The following is a 20,542-nucleotide window of genomic DNA, read 5'->3' on the forward strand; positions in this document are numbered from 1 at the left end:
GGGCTCTCTGCTAGGCAGGAAGCCTGCTTCTCCCTCTCCCACTCCCCCTGCTTGTGTTCCTGCTCTCTCTCTCTGTCAGATAAATAAATAAAATCTTTTTTAAAAAATGTTATTTTTAACCAAATATCAATATGCAATTAACTCAAAAAGAAACAAACAATAGGTATAATTGTTAGACTCAAGAAAGAGATTCATGTTGAAAATTAAGAAGAGAAAACCAAATAACTATATGAAAGGTCTTAAAGATTATTGGGCATGTTTTAACTATCTTATGTCATCTATGAGTGTCCTATAAACCTCTTTTCCATGAAAGTGCTCAACCTGGCAGAGAAAATTTTTTGAGGTTAATGCTAAATTTGCCACTTAGCCTATCACTTTAAAACAGCAATTTTCAGTTTCATAAATGTGTAGAATTGTACATTTGGCAGTACCACAACAGACTTCATGCCGTTCCATTTGGAATTTGATTAAAAGAACAACTTAATGTTCCACTTTCACTTTTCTAATTTTTCAATGTATTTCCTAAAATGAACAGAAAATAATCAAGTTTTCCTTTTTTAAGAGAGCTTTTACTTTTTCCTACCTTATAAAGAAACAGACTACTTCATGGCTAGCAACATAAAAATAAATATCTATAAATATATCTACATGTTCATCAACTTTTTGCATTGCCAATAAAAACTGTTAATTAAAAAAAAAATTAAAAGGTAAAAGGAAAGCAACTACCTAACAATCTATAGTAAACTGTAAAACCACCCACAAATTCTTTCCCCTCTTGCATCTTCACCTTTTCAATATGAAGGGGCAGGTCCTCTTACCAAAACTGTTGTTAGCTAAAGTGACATAAACTGACATTTGAAAAGTGCTTACAATTTGGGCTTGATCTTTCTTACTGCTCTTGGGACTTTTCCACCACCACATAAGGAAGCCTGATTTAGCAGAGACAAACCATCTCAGCTGAGCCATGTTCCACTACCCAGCACCAGTCAATGAGAACACCTACGTTACTCTCAGAATTGAGAGATAAATGGCTGTTTAAATCCACCAAATTTGTAATGATTTGTTAAGCAGAAAAAGCATAATGATACACATCCACTATCATTTCATTCACAAAAGTATTTATCCCCAAGCAATAGAAAGGTTATACTCTCAGAAAGAAAACAGACAATGGTTAAAATGATATACATCAGTATTTCCTTTAATGTGTTACATTTTCTTTTCTTACAAATAAAAACTGTACCACAGATTGGCTCTTATCTTTTTTCTGGGCAAGAGAGGATCTCTGTACTTGATACTTTCTAAGGTTCTTTGATACTCTGTGTTTTTTTTTTTTTCTTCTTCTTTTTTTTCTTGAGTTAATATATATTTGTTAGGGCTTGGAATTGCAAGCTAACAAATTCTAATCATTATAATTAACCTTAAAGTAGCAACATTTTATTTATTTATTTTTTTAAAGATTTATTTATTTATTTTGAGAGAGAGAGTGTGTGTGTGGGGGGAGAGGCAGAGGGAGAGGGAGAGAGAGAGAGAACCTAAAGCAGACTCTCGGCTGAGCAGGGAGCCCAACGCGGCTCTTCATCCCAGGACCCTGAGATCATGACCTGAGCCGAAATCAAGAGCCTACCTACTGAACCACCCAGGCTCTTCTAGAGTAGAAACATTTTAAAATTAAGAAGCTAATTGTTTATAAGGTATGCTATAGAGATATTTACATATGTAAAACGAAATTAATTTTCTATAATATATACAAAATAAATGACAAAAATTTACCCTTAAATCCTTAACTCTTCCATCTTAACTGTACAATTCTATTCATTTATATGAACACACATTTAATCCTTCTAATTATCAGTAAGGTTAAATAAATACAACTCTGAAAATGAATCCCCTGAGTCTAGTTGACCGGGAAATTTCTTAGCAATCATCCATGGCTAGCAATTTTTGAGAAACTATTTTAGTCTATGCAGAATAGCTCTCATTATAATAATTTCTAGACATGTGGATTCAATCATGAGATATCCTTCCTTAGACCAAGAAGTAATCTTAAAGGGGAAAAAAACTGACAACTACTGGTAATTTTATCTAATATATAAATAATTTAACTGAAATTTATAAAATCTCTCATTTTGCAACCAAAGTTTAGAAATCTAAAAATAGCCTTGCTCTACCCAAGATATCTACTTAAACTTGTTAACATTCTGATATTTCATGATCACTAATAAGAAGTCTTTCAGACAGTGCCAGCCTTTATTACACTACTTGATATTCTGACAGTGATCACCTTCTAAAAGGTAAACATGAATATGCTATTAATGGGGCAAGATGTACAAGATGTACAGTGCAAATTGTTGGTTGTTTTTTTTTTTTTAAAGATTTTATTTATTTGAGAGAGAGAGAATGAGAGACAGAGAGCATGAGAGGGAGGAGGGTCAGAGGGAGAAGCAGACTCCCTGCCGAGCAGGGAGCCCGATGAGGGACTCGATCCCAGGACTCCAGGATCATGACCTGAGCCGAAGGCAGTCGCTCAACCAACTGAGCCACCCAGGCGCCTGTTGGGGTTTTTTTAAAAAAATTATGAGACTTTATGTTTCTGGGGTAAATGAAACCAATTTCTTATAATGAAATGGAAGCAGGAGGACAGATTAGCAGTGATGAGCTCTGGGAGCTACAAATTTAAGAGAACCTGAATTCATGTTAGAAAAGGAATACCAGTTACCAAAGGAAATAAGTTTGGATGGAATATGACAGAAGAAGACAGAAGACAGAACAGGATGAAGCACCTTCATGTTTATTAATCTTTCTATATGAGAAAACCTGGTCAGAAGCCAATGCCACTACAGAGAGGGTAAAGGGAAGAATTACAAATGACATAATATGCTGCCTTTGTTATCCTATACTGAACTACTCTCATCACATAGGTACCTTGAATTTTTTTCTAAAAGTGATGATGGGTTTTAAATTACTACCAAATTCCAATGTTTATGTCCTTTGGCTTCAGACTGATAGTTTTAATAGGTTAAATGTATCCTAAATATTACTGAAATATCTACATGAGTCAGCTAACATAGTTTATTCTTAGTAAAACACAAGCTTGGATGTTATGTCATATTTCTTAATCATAATGACATGAGAATTCCATGTTAAAGGAAAAACCTCCCTTGGTCCAAACTTCCCTTTCAATTTACATGCTCTCTCCCCATCCCTATGCAATGAATTTGCTTCAGTTCCACTCTCTGTTCAAACACCAACTTCTCAATCTTTCTTAATAATCTTTCCTAAAAATGTACCTCCTTTTATTCTCCCTGACAGTTGTCTTTATTTTTCTTTTTGGAAGTTACCATGATAAGTATGATGGTTTACTCTCTAATTCCCCATTTGACCAGAAGATCTATAAAGGGAAAGCCTATTTTTTGTGGTTATGTCCTTAGTGCCAAGAACAGTGTTTGGCATATAGCATATATTCAATAAATATTTGATGGATGGATGAATAAACAAATAAATGAACAAATTGATGAATGTTATAGCCATTTTTTAAATCAAAGACTTGATTTTGGGGTGCAGTTTTAAGTTTACAGCAAAATAGAGAAAGGTACAGTGTTTTCCCATATAGTCCCTGAACCCCACATATGCATAACCTCACCATTATTAACCCCACATATGCATTCCTCATCAGAGTGGTACATTTATTACAATTGATGAACCTACATTTACACATCATAATTATCCAAAACCCATACTTTGCAGCAGGGTTCACTCTTGGTATTGTACATTGTATGGATTTGGGCAAATGTATAATGATATGTATCTAACATTATAATAGCATGCAGAGTATTTTCACTGCCCTAAAATCCTTTGTGCTCTGCTTACTGTGTTTTTTGTTTCAAATTTCACTTGTTTATTACTAGTTTAAAGAAAAATAATTGACTTCTATATAGTAACCTTGCATTCTACAATCTTGCTATAATTGTTTATTAGTTCCCGAATTTTTCTGGGAACTAGGATTTGTTTCTACATAGATGTTCATGTCATCCACGAAAGGATAGTTTTATTTTTCCTTCCCAATATGTATACCTTTATTTTCTTTCCTTGTCTATTGCGTTGGCTAGTAATTCTAGTACAATATTAAAAAGGAATAGTGAGAGGGAGCATCCTTGTCTTGTTTCTGATCTAAGTGGAAAAGCTTCAAATTTCTTACCATTAAATATGATTTTAGCTGTAGGCTTTCTTTTTAAATGTTTTATTTAAATTCAATTTAGTTAATATATACTGTGTTATTAGTGTCAGGGGTAGAATTTAGTGATTTATCAGCTGCATATTACATTCACTGCTCATTACATCAAGTGCCCTCCTTAAGCTGACATCACCCAGTCACCCCATCCCCCCACCAACTACCCCTCCAGCAACCTTCAGTTTGTTTCCTATAGTTAAGAGTCTCTTATGGTTTGCACCTCCTTCTCTGTTTTTATCTTATTTTATTTTTCCTTCCCTTCCCCTATATTCATCTGTTTTGTTTCTTAAATTCCACATGAGTGAAATCATACGGTATTTGTCTTTCTCTGACTGACTTATTTCGCCTAGCATAATACCCTCTAGTTTCATCCACATCACTGCAAATGGCAAGATGTCATTCTTTTTGATGGTTGAATAATATTCCATTGTGTATACATACCCATCTTCTTTATCCATTCATCTATCAATGGACATCTGGGCTCTTTCCATAGTTTGGCTATTGTGGACACTGTTGCTATAAACACTGGAGTGCATGTGCCCCTTTGAATCACTATTTTTTTTTTGAATCACTACTTTTAATAGATATTTTTTATCAAGTTGAGGAAATTTCCCTGTATTCCCAGCCACTTTTTAAAAATCTAATTCTTCCATGTGCCACAATCTAGCTCTTTCTCCACAACTCCAGCAAAACTGATGTTTGCAATATCATTTATCAGTCACATATAATCAATATAAATGTTTATCTTGGTCAACTTCCCCATCATATTTGATACTGCTGATGACATATGCCTTGAAACATGATTTACCCCTAACTTTTGGGGTGTAATGCTTTTTTGGTTTTTCTTCTTTCTCACCACTCCTTCTCAGACTCCTTTATAAATTTAACTTTCTCTACCTACTGCTTAATTATTGATGAACTTCTTATCAGTTTCCATTCCTTAGTCTTTTCAAAATTTATTCTGCTTGTGGGCTGACTTATAAACTCCCTAAATTTATACAACTTATATAATAACTGTCTGTATAATTGTAACTTACAAATATATGCCTGACTTCTTAACTAATATCCAGCAAATTCCTGCAACTCAGTATGTGAAATATTCAACTCATTTTCTGCCTCTCAAGACATGTATCTTCAATTTATACTACCTCAGTAAATGGCATCAAGTTGCTTAGGCCAAAAACTAGGGATGCTACTTCTTTACTCCTCCCTTTCTCCACACTCCTTTTATTCAGTAAACCCATAAGTCACCAGTAATTATCGACTGTATCCTTTAAATACTTACTGGCTTTCTATTTTCCATTCCCTTTGTTGCCTAAGCCAAACCATCATGTCTGACCTGGTTGCCTGCAGTAGACTTCAAATCGTTCCCCTGCCTTACAGTGTTCTATTTTTTTCCTCATATTGTCATATTATAGTGACAATGATCTTCTAAAAGTACAACCCTCTGCATGTCTCTAAGTATAAAGTCCAAATTCTTTAAAACATCATGCAGAATCTGCCACCCCTGCTTTCTCCAGACCCATCGGGCCACTATATGTCTTCCTTTTAAACTTCCTTTTAAACTCTTAGCCACATTGGGGTGCCTTGGTGGCTCAGTCGTTAAGCGTCTGCCATCGGCTTGGGTCATGATCCCAGGGTCCTGGGATCAAGCCCCACATCGGGCTCCTTGCTCAGCAGGAAGCCTGCTTCTCCCTCTCCCACTCCTCCTGCTTATGTTCCCTCTCTCGCTGTGTCTCTCTCTGTCAAATAAATAAATAAAATCTTAAAAAAAAAAAACAACTCTTAGCCACATTGAATTTCTTGCAGTTCATGGATTTATGACTTTTCTTATCTCTATTATCTATATCTTATATTATCTAAATACTTTTATCTTTCAGCTTGCTAGATTGGAATTAATTTTTATAATCATGTGAAAATGTTATTTTTTGAGGTAGGCATGCATTCCCTGACATCCAGCGTAAGATGAGACACCTGCTTTATATTCTTATGACTCCATATGCTTCCACTATCACAACACCCATCATATTCATCTATTTATTTATTTATCTGCTTCCCTTGCTAGACAGTAATTTCTGTAAATTTGTGTACCATGGCATTCCACCAGATATGTAACTATTACTTAGCAAGTACTCAATAGATATATAAGAATATAAGAAAACTAAGATTTTTTTAAGTCAATCACTTACTTTGTTTTCTTTGATTGCATTAATATACTATGTATTTGAGTTGTAAAAGTTCACAATTGCTATTATTTTACTGCGTTAATTTGACAGCACTCAGAGAAGAATTATGCCATGGAACTTAGACAATTTAATAATTTCCAAAATTTTCACATACAAATTCTAAAATTTCACTGGTAATAGAAATCTCCATATGAAATAAACATGTCAACATTTGGCTCCAAATTACACAGTGCCATACAGGAATGTAAGCAGGTAATTGGGAAGAAATTTGGGACTTAACCACATGGTGGCCTGTCTACAAGTCCCCTGGAGAAAAAAAGACAGCATCCAGTGCACATTGTGCAAACAGTGGTTGATCTGACTGATGTCTTCAAATCTGAGGATGTGAAGTAGGTTCTTTTACCCTTTTCTTTAATCAGGGAGATGTTTTGCTATTGCCTTTTGTGGCTATCAGAAGTGAGTTGTAATAACTCTAAGAGGCTGAGAACATTAAAGTGTGGAGGTATGTCTGAATAGGGAGATATGTGTGGGAGAGACAGACAAGGAGACAAAGAGAGAGGTAAAAGATGAATATTAGAGTACAGAGACAGATTAAGAAATAAATCTAAGAAGGGCGCCTGGGTGGCTCAGTCGTTAAGCGTCTGCCTTCGGCTCAGGTCATGATCCCAGGGTCCTGGGATCGAGTCCCGCATCGGGCTCCCTGCTCAGCGGGAAGCCTGCTTCTCCCTCTCCCACTCCCCCTGCTTGTGTTCCTGCTCTCGCTATGTCTCTGTCAAAAAAATAAATAAAATCTTTAAAAAAAAAAAAAAAGAAAGAAATCTAAGAAAAACAATGTTGTCTTGTGAATCAAGTTCACAAATCTGAGCAAATCAATTTCTCCAAGCTTCCACACATAATATAGGAATGTAGGTGATATGAGGATGGATTGCAAATGCAGGAAAGTGTTTTGTGCTTATCTGACACTAGATGCTTTAGGAGAGAAGAATAAAAGTACAAAATTGGAGAGGATCTCTTTTAAAATAAGTAGCATCAAGAACTTAAAACAAAGTTACTATAAAGTAATGAGGTTTGAGGTAAAAATCAAGAAGTGATTTTTATCTCTAAGAATAGTGTATATTTGAAATTCTCCTTTCTAGATGTGCTACAATGAAGAGAGTATCTGTTTGATTGTAGAACAAACAGGGTAAAAATAATTTTTAAAATTGGGATCAAACAAAATTTCTTCTAAGCAAATATAGAAAAGATTTTCTTTCCTTTGGAAATTAAGAATGAGATTTAGAATTCATATAATCACAAAATTTATATGGCTTAAAGGTTAGAATAAAGCTTGGCCACATCTCCATCTTTGTGTAAGTAAAAATACATCAATGGCTGTGAGCGCTGTGAATTGTGTAAGACTGATGGATCACAGACCTGTACCTCTGAAACAAATAATACATTATGTGTTAAAAAAAAAGAATATAGTAGGAAGGGAAAAATGAAGGGGGAGAAATTGGAGGGGGAGACGAACCATGAGAGACTATGGACTCTGAGAAACAAACTGAGGGTTCTAGAGGGGAGGGGGGTGGGAGGATAGGTTAGCCTGGTGATGGGTATTAAAGAGGGCACGTAACGAATGGAACACTGGGTGTTATACGCAAACAATGGATCATGGAACACTACATCAAAAACTAATGATGTAATGTATGGTGATTAACATAACAAAAATAAAAACAATACAAAAAATACATCAATGGCGAAAATGAAAATCTTCTGTCTTTTGAGCTATTACATTAAAATACCTATAGCTTTTTTGGGGGAGGTTGTGTAAAATTCTAGTACACTCTAGTACACTGCTTTCTGCACTGGTGCTACCTAAAGGTATGGGAAGAACAACAGAAATGTACCACCAAAGTAATAGATTTTTTCAAACTAAAAATGCAGGATGGTCTTTAATGATCTAATGTTTCATATATTTTGTCCCAATAAGTAGTTTTAAAAATATGACAAAAAAACCTCAGTTAGGCTAGAGATTAAAAGCATTGCTACTAAATGTTTTTATTTAACAAATATTCAGTATTCCCTTATTATATGCACAAAAACATGGAGTTAAGAAAGAAGTAGTAGAAAGGCAATTAAGGTAATACATGTATGTCCTAAAGAGGTATCTAACCTGACAATTGTGTTTGATTTCCCCTTATTTTCTCACCTTTAAAAAAATTATTTCACAATATAGCGAAGTTGTATTTAAGAAACCATGGCCATTTTTTAAACTTTTAGGGTACTTGTTTTCTATTATTTTAATGTTATAAAAGCAAGCCATTAAATTAGAATTGGTATAACTAATATGCTATGCTAAATGACAAAGCAAATATAAAATGGATATATTTCTTACAAGAACTCTTAAATATATACCATGGAAGAATGAGGTTGCTTAAAACATATAATAAAAAATATAGCTTAAGATTATATACTATAACTACCTGATTTCTGAGTATCATAAGTATTTTAATAATATATAATAATGACTCTGAGGAAAATTTAATTCTATAACCATTTGATTCCTCCACAGTCTCATTTGAACTGCATAGACTATGGCAGTATATTTCGTTTTTAAAGTGTTGTTGCCCATAGTCTCATTTTTCTGATAAAATGATAAAAACTGAATTAATTTAAAAATATGGACCAAAGATTTCAAGTATTTACTTTAAAAATCTATTAATATACTGATTTTTAAATTATTTAAACACATTTGCCTCTTTAATTCCAGATTTGGCTCTTAGAAAATAGCAATAAAAACATTATATACTACAAATGTAAGGCACTGTCAGTTTGGGGTTAGCAGGCTTAAAATATAACACTAAAGTTTTATTCTATTCATCTATTCCTGTTAGGAATATTTATGACTATAATTTTCTTCAGAGATATAAACTTTCCTGAGGATATGGTTCTCATATTAAACTGTGAAACTCCCCGTACATATTTGGAGACTGGGTCAAGGTGGTTACAACAGTTTTATTTCAGTGGCACTGTATCAAACCCCCACACTAGCAGTGAGTTAATAAAAGCCTTAGAAGATCCATTCCTGGGCTCTCAGGAGGAGGGGAAGAATGAAGGGGGGGAATCGGAGGGGGAGATGAACCATGAGAGATGAAGGACTCTGAAAAACAAACTGAGGGTTCTAGAGGGGAGGGGGTGGGAGGATGGGTTAGCCTGGTGATGGGTATTAAAGAGGGTACGTTCTGCATGGAGCACTGGGTGTTATGCACAAACAATGAATCATGGAACACTACATCTAAAACTAATGATATAATGTATGGGGATTAACATAACAATAAAAAATATGGTAAAAAAAAAAGTCTTAGAAGAGAATTGTATTTGAAATGAATTAAATAAACAAAGTACCTTTCTGTAATAATACAACTGTTTCAGAAATATTACATTCATACTAATGTCATATAAAAATGTCATATAAAAATACAAGAAAACACATTTAACAAATAGAGCACACTAAAATCCAATAACTAGTGGTCAAAAATGGCAAGTTAATAGTTTCATTCATTCAATAGTTATTGGGCTTCTACTATGCATAAAGGTACCAGGTTAGGTGCATTAGATACAGTGATGAGTAACTCAAACTGTTCCCTTAGTATAGACACTATTACTTCTCTTCTTCAAAACTATTTTTCAAAAGCCATCAAAACCTCTAAGTTTTCCAAGATTTATGCTGGTTGGCAGAAATTTAACCCAAAACATGTTTAGTTTTCCTATATTGAACAGATATAGTTCACTTTTTATTTTTCTTGGTATAGATGTGAAAAAAATATAGAAATTTTTTCAAACTTAATCATCATATTACCTTTAATCACTATACAAATTTATACAGTACTAAATTATTTGAAGCACAGCTATTTCCTTAATGGGAACAATTTGGAAATTATGGAAGTTATCCTGAATCCATAACTATACATGCCAATGAAGTACTTCACAGATGAAAAAAAAATTGAAATATGATCAATGACTACTCAATATTTGCAAAGCAAAGTTTTTGAGAAGACTCTGAAGAACAATGCAGCTGAAACATCATCTTTGATTTATTTATAGTCTTAGAAAAGTAATGATTAGAAGACTACAAAATACTGATATTATCAGTCACTAAAATAAGTTCTATTTTATTTAGAGTGGCTAATTTAAATAAATTGACTTGAGTGAGAATAAAATTTTAAATGTTTATCAATATTAGAGAAATAAAAATTTTATTATATTCAAGTAATACTTGCAGCGACTTTGAAGTATAGCATTAATCACTAAAACATATTTTTAAATTATTTGAGAATACCACTAATACAAATATAATTTAACTATAAAATACAAATTATAAAATTGAAAGTACTACAGAGGAGTAAACTGATTCACAGCATACAGCAAATTGTACAGAATACCCATACTGCACCACGCCAAATTTGTCAGTCACTCATGCAAACAAAGAGGATAATGACTGAAATGCTTAAATCTTGCACTTACCAACCTCCACAACACTAGAACAGTTGGGATCTGTGAAGCCATCTGGACACTCACAGGAAAAGGAATTGTCAGACAATCCTGACAAACAAACACCTCCATTTTTACATGGATTGGGATCACAAATATCACCTGAGAAATAAAGAAAGAGATAATGAATTTTCATTTGTCTTAGGCATCGAAATATACTATGAAATTTCATATTCTGTCTTCCTTTGGTAAAGTCATCATACTGTTTAGATTTATATTTGAATCCATGTGCTTTTAAGAGAGATGGTATACAACATAAAATTAAATTTTCTAATTCAAACATTGCATATGGACTAAAAGTTATTGGAGACTGGGTCAAGGTGGTTACAACTAAAAGTTATTAACTCAGTTTGGGGTTCCTTCACTATATGTAAATGAAATATTGTCTGATTTGTTAAAGATTAACTGAAATATCTATGGCAGACTGATTTATTAATTACTCCAGTAAAAAACCTTTCTAAATCCACACACTTAACTCTGGAACTTTGCAATTTCTCTCACTAAAGGAGTGGGGTTTATTTGTGGATCCCAAGAATCTGGGCTTGCCCATGTAACTTGCTTTGGCCAATAGGACGTTAGCAGACTTGAAGCCAGCAGAGAGATGAAAAAGCACTTGAATATTTCTACTTTTTGGAACCCTGTCAGGGCCATGCAAATAAATTCAGGCTAGCTTGCTTAAGAGAGATAAGGAAACATGGAAGAGTAAGAAAGAAACTGCCACAGAGAAGTAAGTTGTGCCATAACAAAAACCTGCAATATGTGGCCTCGGCTTTGGTGCTGGGTGGTAGATGGTACTGGTGGAATCTGGAAAGGCATTGAAAGAATGACTACAGGAGGCTAGGAAAATGTGAGACTGCCCTACGTTATGTAGAGAAAAGCAGTTGGTAAGGTTGTCACCTGAGAAAACCTTAGTGAAAGAAAATAAACCTAATGACCTTTTGTATATGAGTAATGAGATTTCCAGGCAGAATGTTAAAGTGTCAATTGTCTCTTAATACTTGCATTGATAAGGTACTACAAGAAAGAGATGTGATAAATAAAGAAATGATGAGTTTGAAAGTAAAGGAATAGAGAGAGACCAGGATTTGATATAACCAACCAACCAGCCAACCAATAACAACAAAAACTGTGTCTCAATGCCAGCCTCTCAAACCAGTGGAAGATCAAATCCAGAGCTTTGTCAGAAAGACATGGCCTCAACATAAACATCAAACTGAGGATACGGCTAGAAAGCCCTTACGAAAATATTTCAAATAATTCAGATACAGCCTGAAGGACCCTCTAGGCTAAATAAAAGAGCTTCCAGAAGTCTTAAAGGTATTATCTCCAAACAGCTTGACACACCCAAAGTAGCACTGATTAAGTCTTAAGTGAAAAGCAGGCTTCAGACAAAGTCATGGGTATGGTTTTATTGCACTACTAGTGATTTATCCCAAAGATACAGATGTAGGGAAAAGAAGGGGCACATGCAACCCAATGTTCATAGCAGCAATGTCCACAATAGCCAAACTGTGGAAGGAACCCAGATGTCCTTCAACAGATGAATGGATAAAGAAGATGTGGTTCATATATACAATGGAATATCACTCAGCCATCAGAAAGGATGAATACCTACCATTTGCATTGACATGGATGGAACTGGAGGGGATTATGCTAAGTGAAATAAGTCAAGCAGAGAAAAACAATTATCATATGGTTTCACTCATATGTGGAACATAAGGAATAGCACAGAGGACCATAGGGGAAGGGAGGGAAAACTGAATGGGAAGAAATCAGAGAGGGAGACAAACCACGAGATACTCTGGACTCCGGGAAACCAAACTGAGGGTTACAGAAGGGAGGGGGGAGGATGGGGTAACCAGGTAATGGGTATTAAGGAGGGCATGTGTTGTGATGAGCACTGGGTGTTATATGCAAATAATGAATCGTTGAACACTACATCAAAAACTAATGATGTACTATATGTTGGCTAACTGAACATAATTTAAAAAAACCTCTTAAATGGAAAAAAATTAACAACAATGTATAAGATGAAGAGCCAATGAATGTTTTTAACATGTATTTTAAAGTTTTGACATGGTCATATCTATATTTTAAGATGAATATTCTTGTAGCATTTTACAGACTACATTTGAATGGGGAGGTTGATGACTGACAGAGATATTTCAATAGCCTTTCTGTCTATCTCTTTATATATCTAGGTAGCTAGCCGCTCAGCCATTCCTCCATTCATCCATCCATTTGTCCATCTATCCTCCTTGAGTACCTATTTTATAGCAGGCACTGAAGTCAGTGCTGGGCATACAGAACTAAAGATAGTCTTTACCATCAAGAAGTGCAGAGTCTACTATGTGAGATAAAAAAGCATGGACAATTACTACACACAGTAAGAGCTGTAATTAGTATACATGATCCAAAATGTAGGATCAACAAAGACCTCTAAAAGGATTCAGTGTTGTCAGGTGATACAGTAGAGGAGGGAGTACCTGCTTAGCGTTCTAGGCAAACAGTACAGCATATACAAAGTTCCTGCTTCATTCCAGGAACATCAAAGAGGCCACTAAAATTAGAGCACAGATGTATATGAGAAATAGAGAGAAAGGAGCTCAGAAAGTAGCGTGGTCATATAAATAAAGGCCCTGAATATGCTGTGCCAAAAATTTTGAAGTTTACCTTTAAGCGTCAGAAAATCATAAAAGGACTTTATGCACTGGAAAGTATATGATCACATTTGTTCTTTGGAATGATAACTCAGGAAGCATTGCATTGGATCAAACAGCAGAGTCAAGGCTGAGGGCAAAAGGACTAAGCGTTAATCTTTGAAGCAGTCCCAGAAAAAACTGATTTTCTTAACCCTTTTCAAAGACAACTACGAGCAGAGAATGCAATGGAGGCACCATTCAATCCCCGATTCAGCTAATAAATACTAGGTAATAAAAAAAGAAATGAAAGTCCCCCAAATCGCTCCTCCTCCTCCTCCCAGATAATTAATCTAGAAGTAAAGGCATTACTGTTGAGATTTTCTAGCAAGAGGCAATCATCAGTTTGAAAGTGGTATCATCCCTCTCTGCTTTAGGTATGAGCAAAGCAACATAGCTTTGAACAGTCTGACTAACAACATTGTCATCTCCTAAACCACTACATTGCATGAAGATAAATATTAACACCCCAATTTTTTTTTTGATGAGAATCAGTCATAATTCTGTGTATAATCAATACTACAAAAAGAGGAGTTCTTTATTCCCGAGACCAGGATTGGTGCGGCAGCAATGTCAACAGATCAAGGCACACTGTAGATATTTCTAGTCATTTATTTACACTGACAGAAGCAATGTCTACAGGAGAAAGTCATGAGTAATATCCCAGAGGTTCTCAAGCATACAGACTACATTGATATATCTATCCAAAATCAAGTACCTTTCATTCTTACCCCTTTCACTCCTATAACCAAGTTCCTGCATAGTTTATTAAGTGATGTGAGCTTACAGTCCTGATAAACCAGGGAACACACAAGGTGGGAATGCCTGGTCCCTTTAATTATCTCATCATGATGGGAAGTTGTGGTGTCCTGAGAAAATTATCTTGGTACGTGTGCTGCTCTTTCTAGGTGATAATACTTAATCTAATCAGTTTTCTACCAGGTGTGGTATGCCAGTCATATGATGCTTCTGTGGTCAGAATAAGACAGGATGATCGTTCACCCCTCTCTACATCTTGTAGATACCAGCTCCTGTTTAGCGGACCCGTTTATTCTCTCTTGTCCTTGAACTTTTTTTTTTCTTTTTTGCTTGTGTCTACTTATTTCTAAAACATTGTACACTTGTGAAAATTCATCTTATATGTTATCCCCCTTTTTGATATTTACTCAGTGTCTTTTTTTTTTTTTTTTAAGATTTTATTTATTTGACAGAGAGAGACACAGCGAGAGAGGGAACACAAGCGGGGGGGAGCGGGAGAGGGAGAAGCAGGCTTCCCGCGGAGCAGGGAGCCCGATGCGGGGCTCGATCCCAGGACCCTGGGATCATGACCTGGGCCGAAGGCAGACGCTTAACGACTGAGCCACCCAGGTGCCCCTACTCAGTGTCTTTTTGAAAGGTAGGAAAGAGGTAATAGATTTGACCAAAATGTACGAGTTAGAATCAAGATAACACTATGACCAAATTGATGTGGGGGTTGAGGGAGAGCAAGAAATCTGGATTGATGTCTAGAGCTCCTGCCTGTATGACTGAGTAGTTACCTTTCATAAGGAAATTTAATGGATTTAATTTTAAAGGAATTATTGTGTCTGAAAAGTCTGTGGGACATCCAAAATGAAAATGTCCCATAAAGCTACTGAACATGCAGATATGGAAATGGGGAAATTTTGCTACAATATGGATTGTTAAGTATGAATGTGAAAACTATATTTCAGTGACTCTTTAAAGGAAGGGCAGAGAAGGGGAGGAGGGAGTAGAGAGAAAAGAAGAGAAGTGGAGAGGAGAGGAGAGAGGGGAGGAGAGAAGAGGTCCTTGGGCATACCAACAAATAAGTGAGGAAAAATAAGGAAGAGTCTTCGAAAGAGAAAAAAAAAAAAAAAGGAAATTAGTGCTAGGCCCTTTCCACTTCAGTACAGATATTCAGTTCATTCACTTAGTGAAGTCTGCCCGAGATTAATAAAGGTCCCCACATGTACCAGTGTTAGGTGGGCAGTGTCAGCAGAAAACAAAATTTTGGCCTTGGATAAAGTAAAGCATAGACAACAGAAACCCATCAAACATAATTAGGGTTATTATAGACTGTGCTTTAAATCTGCTTCCTCACATCTAATTATGAAATGCACCCTGGTGTCAGATGGGTTCTCCATGAAGTAAAGGCTAAGACGAAGTTAAGAGTGCAACAAACTTATGAAGAAGTAATGTCTGTGGAAGATAAATGAAGAGCAAGCAGTAATGGGCAGTAAAAGCCTTCATTCTGTCAGGCAGATCTGACACCTGTGAAAAGAAATGGGGGCGGGGGGCCGGGGGGAAGAAGGAGAATCGAGCAAGTGAGCCTCATGAGGTTTGTAATACAAATTTGACAAAGTCTTAGCCAACCCACCAGGAAGGAAAGATGACTCTTTAGAGGAATCCTCCAAGAGCAGAAATGACCAGGCACGGATACCCTTGCCATGTTCAGTCACTGACTGCAGACACAGTGAGGTTCTAATGCTCCAGGGGGATCCTGGAAGGGCTGCAGATGGTCTCTGGAGGCTAACTCCATTCCTTGCAGCTGGCTGATTTTCTTGAAGGGAGACTGCAGCAGTGCACTTCCAATGGGTGCCACAATCCCCTCACTCTCACCAGTGTCCTGGTTAGGATCAGTTACATTGTTATCTTGCCCTAAACCATCATATCTGAGCCTGCTGTTCTCTCTACTTACCCATTATCTCAATGGGTTGTACAGAATAAGCCCGATGCTTTAAGTAGAAATAAATCCTCTAGCTGAAATTTCAAGTCTAATTAAAATGCACTGTAGGGATTTCTGATTCCCTGTCATTTCAATTAACCCGAGAAAGCAACAGTTCGGGTAAGAATCCTGATTAAAATGCAATAGATTCCTGGACCTCAAATCAGTGCTTTTTGTCTGTTCATTTATTTCCCAATGGATGTGTTGGTAGAGTCCTTTAAAACTAAGATGGAGGCCAGTACAAGAAGACAGGCTCCATATAGGAAAATAGGGCAATTCACGATTTCATGGCTCTTTATTCCACTGTCAGCAGGCTCTTAAAATATACCTCTGCATATTGTAATCTGTGTGCAGCATTATACCTCGATGCTTCTTGGCTGGCTGGCCTCACCTGCTTTAGATTAGGACAGATGTGTTTAATTTGAATCTAACTATGTTTTACGATTCCATCTGCAGTTTATGGCAGACTCAGGCAAATTAAGCTGATGCCGATTTGCCTTTTGGCAATAGAATGAAGCAATTATTTTTCCCAGGGGCAAGAAATCATTGCAGACTAAATTTAACTTCCTGTTTTCCTGGTCTTTCTCCCACTCTCCAGGGTTCTGGAGTGGGACCATCCTGTCTGGATCCAACGTCCATCTCATTCTTCTCACTGGCCCACCACCTGTTGCTAGTCACCTGTCCAAGGTGATTCAGGGATTGTCTTATTTCATCTCATTATTAATTTGCAATCCATGATCATTTAGCCTAGATAGCAAAGTGTATAGGCATCTATAATACATCACGTAGCACTGCAGAAGACAATGTAAAAACCTTCTAAAAACCTAAAATCTCTTTATGATTGTGGTATGTGTTTTTGTTTTTTCTGTGAGGTCAGTATACAACTATGCAACTTCTAATGACAAGTAAAGGAGAAAATCCTATGTTGGCCCTACTCTGGAAATCAGGTAACAAGAAGAGCTAATTTTTCTCATTAACGTTTAAACTCTCAGATATTTATGTATTGTTTTCTTTATATGTTAGTGCCCTTCTCCAGTTCACAGATCAGAGAGTCACTGATTCATTCATCATGTATTGATACTCCAGGAAACACAGTAGAGGCTGGGAATACAGCCTAGATGAAGACACATAAGGTTCCAGCACCTGTAGAGTTTCTATTATAGTGGAGAGGATGCATAATGAAAAACTAACAAATAAGTAAGAAAGGCATTGGTCCTACAATAAAAGCCATAGCGAAGGGGGTATAAGAAGAGAACAGGGTGGTGAGAAAGGCAGTAAAAAGAACTGGTTACTTAAATAAACAGTCAAGAAATGCTTCTCTGAGGAGGTGTCACTAGACCCAAAAACCAAAAGATGAACGGTGCCAGTCATGTTAAAACCTAAGGAAGAGTCTTTCAGGCAAGGGGATAGCAAATGTATGGCCCTACTCATAGGCAAGAGTAATGAATTCAAGAAATGGAAAGGAGGTCAATGCATTTGCGACATGTTAACAAAATGTCACTAAGTGGTTTTTGTCAGCAACACAATTTTAGTAGCAAACAATTTATAATTTAAAGCCCCACATTTGACTATCTGTCCTCATGATAATCAAGGGCATTTCTGCCAAGCCTATTGTTAATATTTACCAAACGTCCACTGAAAATGTATTCCTGTATTTACATTCTAAGGTTCTGATGTATCTGTATATTGACATTTTTTACATATTAATATATCTACATAGTACTGCTAATGTATTCATGTATTTACATGGTAATGTAAATATACCAATACTTTATTTGGACGAATGCATGCCTCTCCACTTTCTATGTTCCTTTAACAATGCTAGAAGTCACCCTGCCCTCTCCCTTTCTGCAAAAAAAAAAAAAAAAAATTGTATACAGGTGTAAAATTAAAAACAAAAAAAAATGGTAACATACGATTAAAACATGTTACTTCACTAACACAAAATATTATTTAATTTCTTCAGTATTTCCCCATACTAAATGTGAAGGATAGTGCCATACATATTCATATGTGGGAAAGTAAAATGCAGTGACCATTTAAAGTCATGTTTCATAACTATGACATTCAGGTCTGTGTATTACTACTTCATCTTCAGTTTATTGCTCTCCCATTGAACTTGGTAGCTATACTCCTATCATTTTGTTTACAAACTGAAAGAAAATAAAAGCTTTGTTTCCAACTGCACAAATTAGAATTTTAACCAATCTGTAAACAGAGTACTTGGCAAAATGAGCCAATTGTAGTATACAAGTGAGCAATAACTAGTTAGAATGAAATAAATTTCATGAGAATTTGCATACTCGACCTGGTAAAACTCACAGAAAATGTGAGCACCCTTATGAGTTACTGCCGGTGATATTGTGCAAATAATAAATGTCACTTTTTGAATCAACAATAGGCCTCTCAATTTACTTTGGGGCTTCCTGAGAGACCATTTGTGTTGAATATGGAAATTTCATTTGTTGTATGTTCTAATGAGTTTGATGCACAGTTTTATTTTAAAGCCTTCTTTCATAAACTAAAGCTTATGAGTTTAAATTAAAAAAAAAACAGTTAAAAGGTTTGATCTGATTGTTAGCTTCATATGTGCTTTCAAAATAAATTCTAGTTGATATTTCAGACTATTACTTCAATTAAGAGGAAGAGAGAAGGAAATAAGATAAAAATGCCAAGAAGAATAAGTTTATCTGCATTGATAGGATCTGCCATTTTACTGGAAAATCACTGGACATACTTGCAATAAAAGACCATCTAATTCTACATCCTGGTGGCCACAGGGCCCCAAAATGACCATATTCAGCTATGGAAGACACAAATCTAATGACTAAATGAAGGAACTTCTTCAACTCAAAGCCACACAAAGGCTAACTTAACGCACATTATCTCTCAGCTGATAGCCAGTGGTTTATCACACTATTTCTAAAGACATTTTTCTTTTTAGATAATGTTTTATTTTTATTTCTAGATAACGTTTTAAATGCTGAGGGAATATTGAAGAGAATTAGAAGAAAATTAGCAAAAATTGTTGAGTATCGACAATGAATTTTACATCCTTTAACACAGCCTCAATCAAGGCTAACTGCATGAAAAGACAAAACTATTTCAAGCTCTACATTTTGAAAGAAAATCTGGGCATATTTTGTATTTTAAAACACTCTGGAGAGTCCCTTAAAATAACAAAATCTAGAGTTTTTAGAACTGAAAGGGACATCAGAAATGATCTAACCCGGTGGTTCTCAAACTTTGCTATATATTACAATCGCAGGGGAGCTTTTCAAATTCCTGATGCCCAGTTCAATTAAATCAGAATGACTGAGGGTGGGACCCAGCCCTCCACATTTCTGAGAACTTACCCAAAGATTTCAATTTATTAAAGAAGAAAAAGAAATAACATAAAGTGAGGAGGGAAAGAAAGAACAGAAAGAAGATGGAAAGTTGGAAGGAAGAAAGTATGTATTTTCTGCCTTCATTTGAGAGGAAAGCAAATGAAGAAAAATGTTTAACTAGCTTTCTTTGTTGGTATACTATGATTATGAAAAAAAATCATTTGCAGGAAGCTAGAATTGGCAGTTGAAAAAGAAAGGTACACAGTGTGTTAGGGAAATTAGAATAGATACTACTTAATACTAACATGTATTGAAATCCTATCAAATAATTAACTGAAACTTTATAAATTACCAGAAAATTGAACCATACAGAATTCTCAAGTATCATTGACTAAACTGTTTCTACCTATAAAGAATATCCATTTAGTCATTCAGTTTATATTTACTGAAGCCCATCTATGCTCCATTAAAAATGATAAATGCTGCACATACTATGGGGCCTCTGATAGACAATTACCTGTTCTCTAGAGTTTAAGAACGGACACAGATAAGTTGACAGGTAATTACCACTGCACGTTAGGTCTATGAAAAAGAAAAACGTGGGTGCCAAGGAAGCACAAAAAGGGAGCACCAAACTCAGAACTGTGATTTAGGAAGACTTCCCAGAAGCAAGTGATTTCCAATTCAAGGCCAGAGAACAGGTGGAAACCGGCTAGGCAATAACATGTGACAGGAGATTGGAAGCAGAGGGAAAAGTATGCGTGATTGCAGGGAGCAGAGACAAGGCATGTGTTTAAGAAACAGGAAGAAACTCACTTCGACTACAGAGAGGAGTGAACAGAAAT

The 20,542-nt window shown here is 35.7% G+C and overlaps 1 protein-coding gene across 2 annotated transcripts in view; it reads right to left on the reverse strand.

Moving 5' to 3' along the window:
- The window catches only part of EDIL3 (EGF like repeats and discoidin domains 3), a 392,993-nt gene that overhangs the window by 271,012 nt on the left and 101,439 nt on the right, over positions 1-20,542 (reverse strand). For both annotated transcript variants that reach the window (XM_035014793.1, XM_035014792.1), the window contains exon 2: positions 10,918-11,046. In XM_035014793.1, the coding sequence (XP_034870684.1) occupies positions 10,918-11,046 (129 nt within the window). The remainder of the gene's footprint in view (positions 1-10,917; positions 11,047-20,542) is intronic.

This window comes from Mirounga leonina, unplaced genomic scaffold (genome assembly GCF_011800145.1).
Source record: "Mirounga leonina isolate KUSES-001 unplaced genomic scaffold, KU_Mleo_1.0 Mir_168, whole genome shotgun sequence".
NCBI lineage: Eukaryota > Metazoa > Chordata > Mammalia > Carnivora > Phocidae > Mirounga > Mirounga leonina.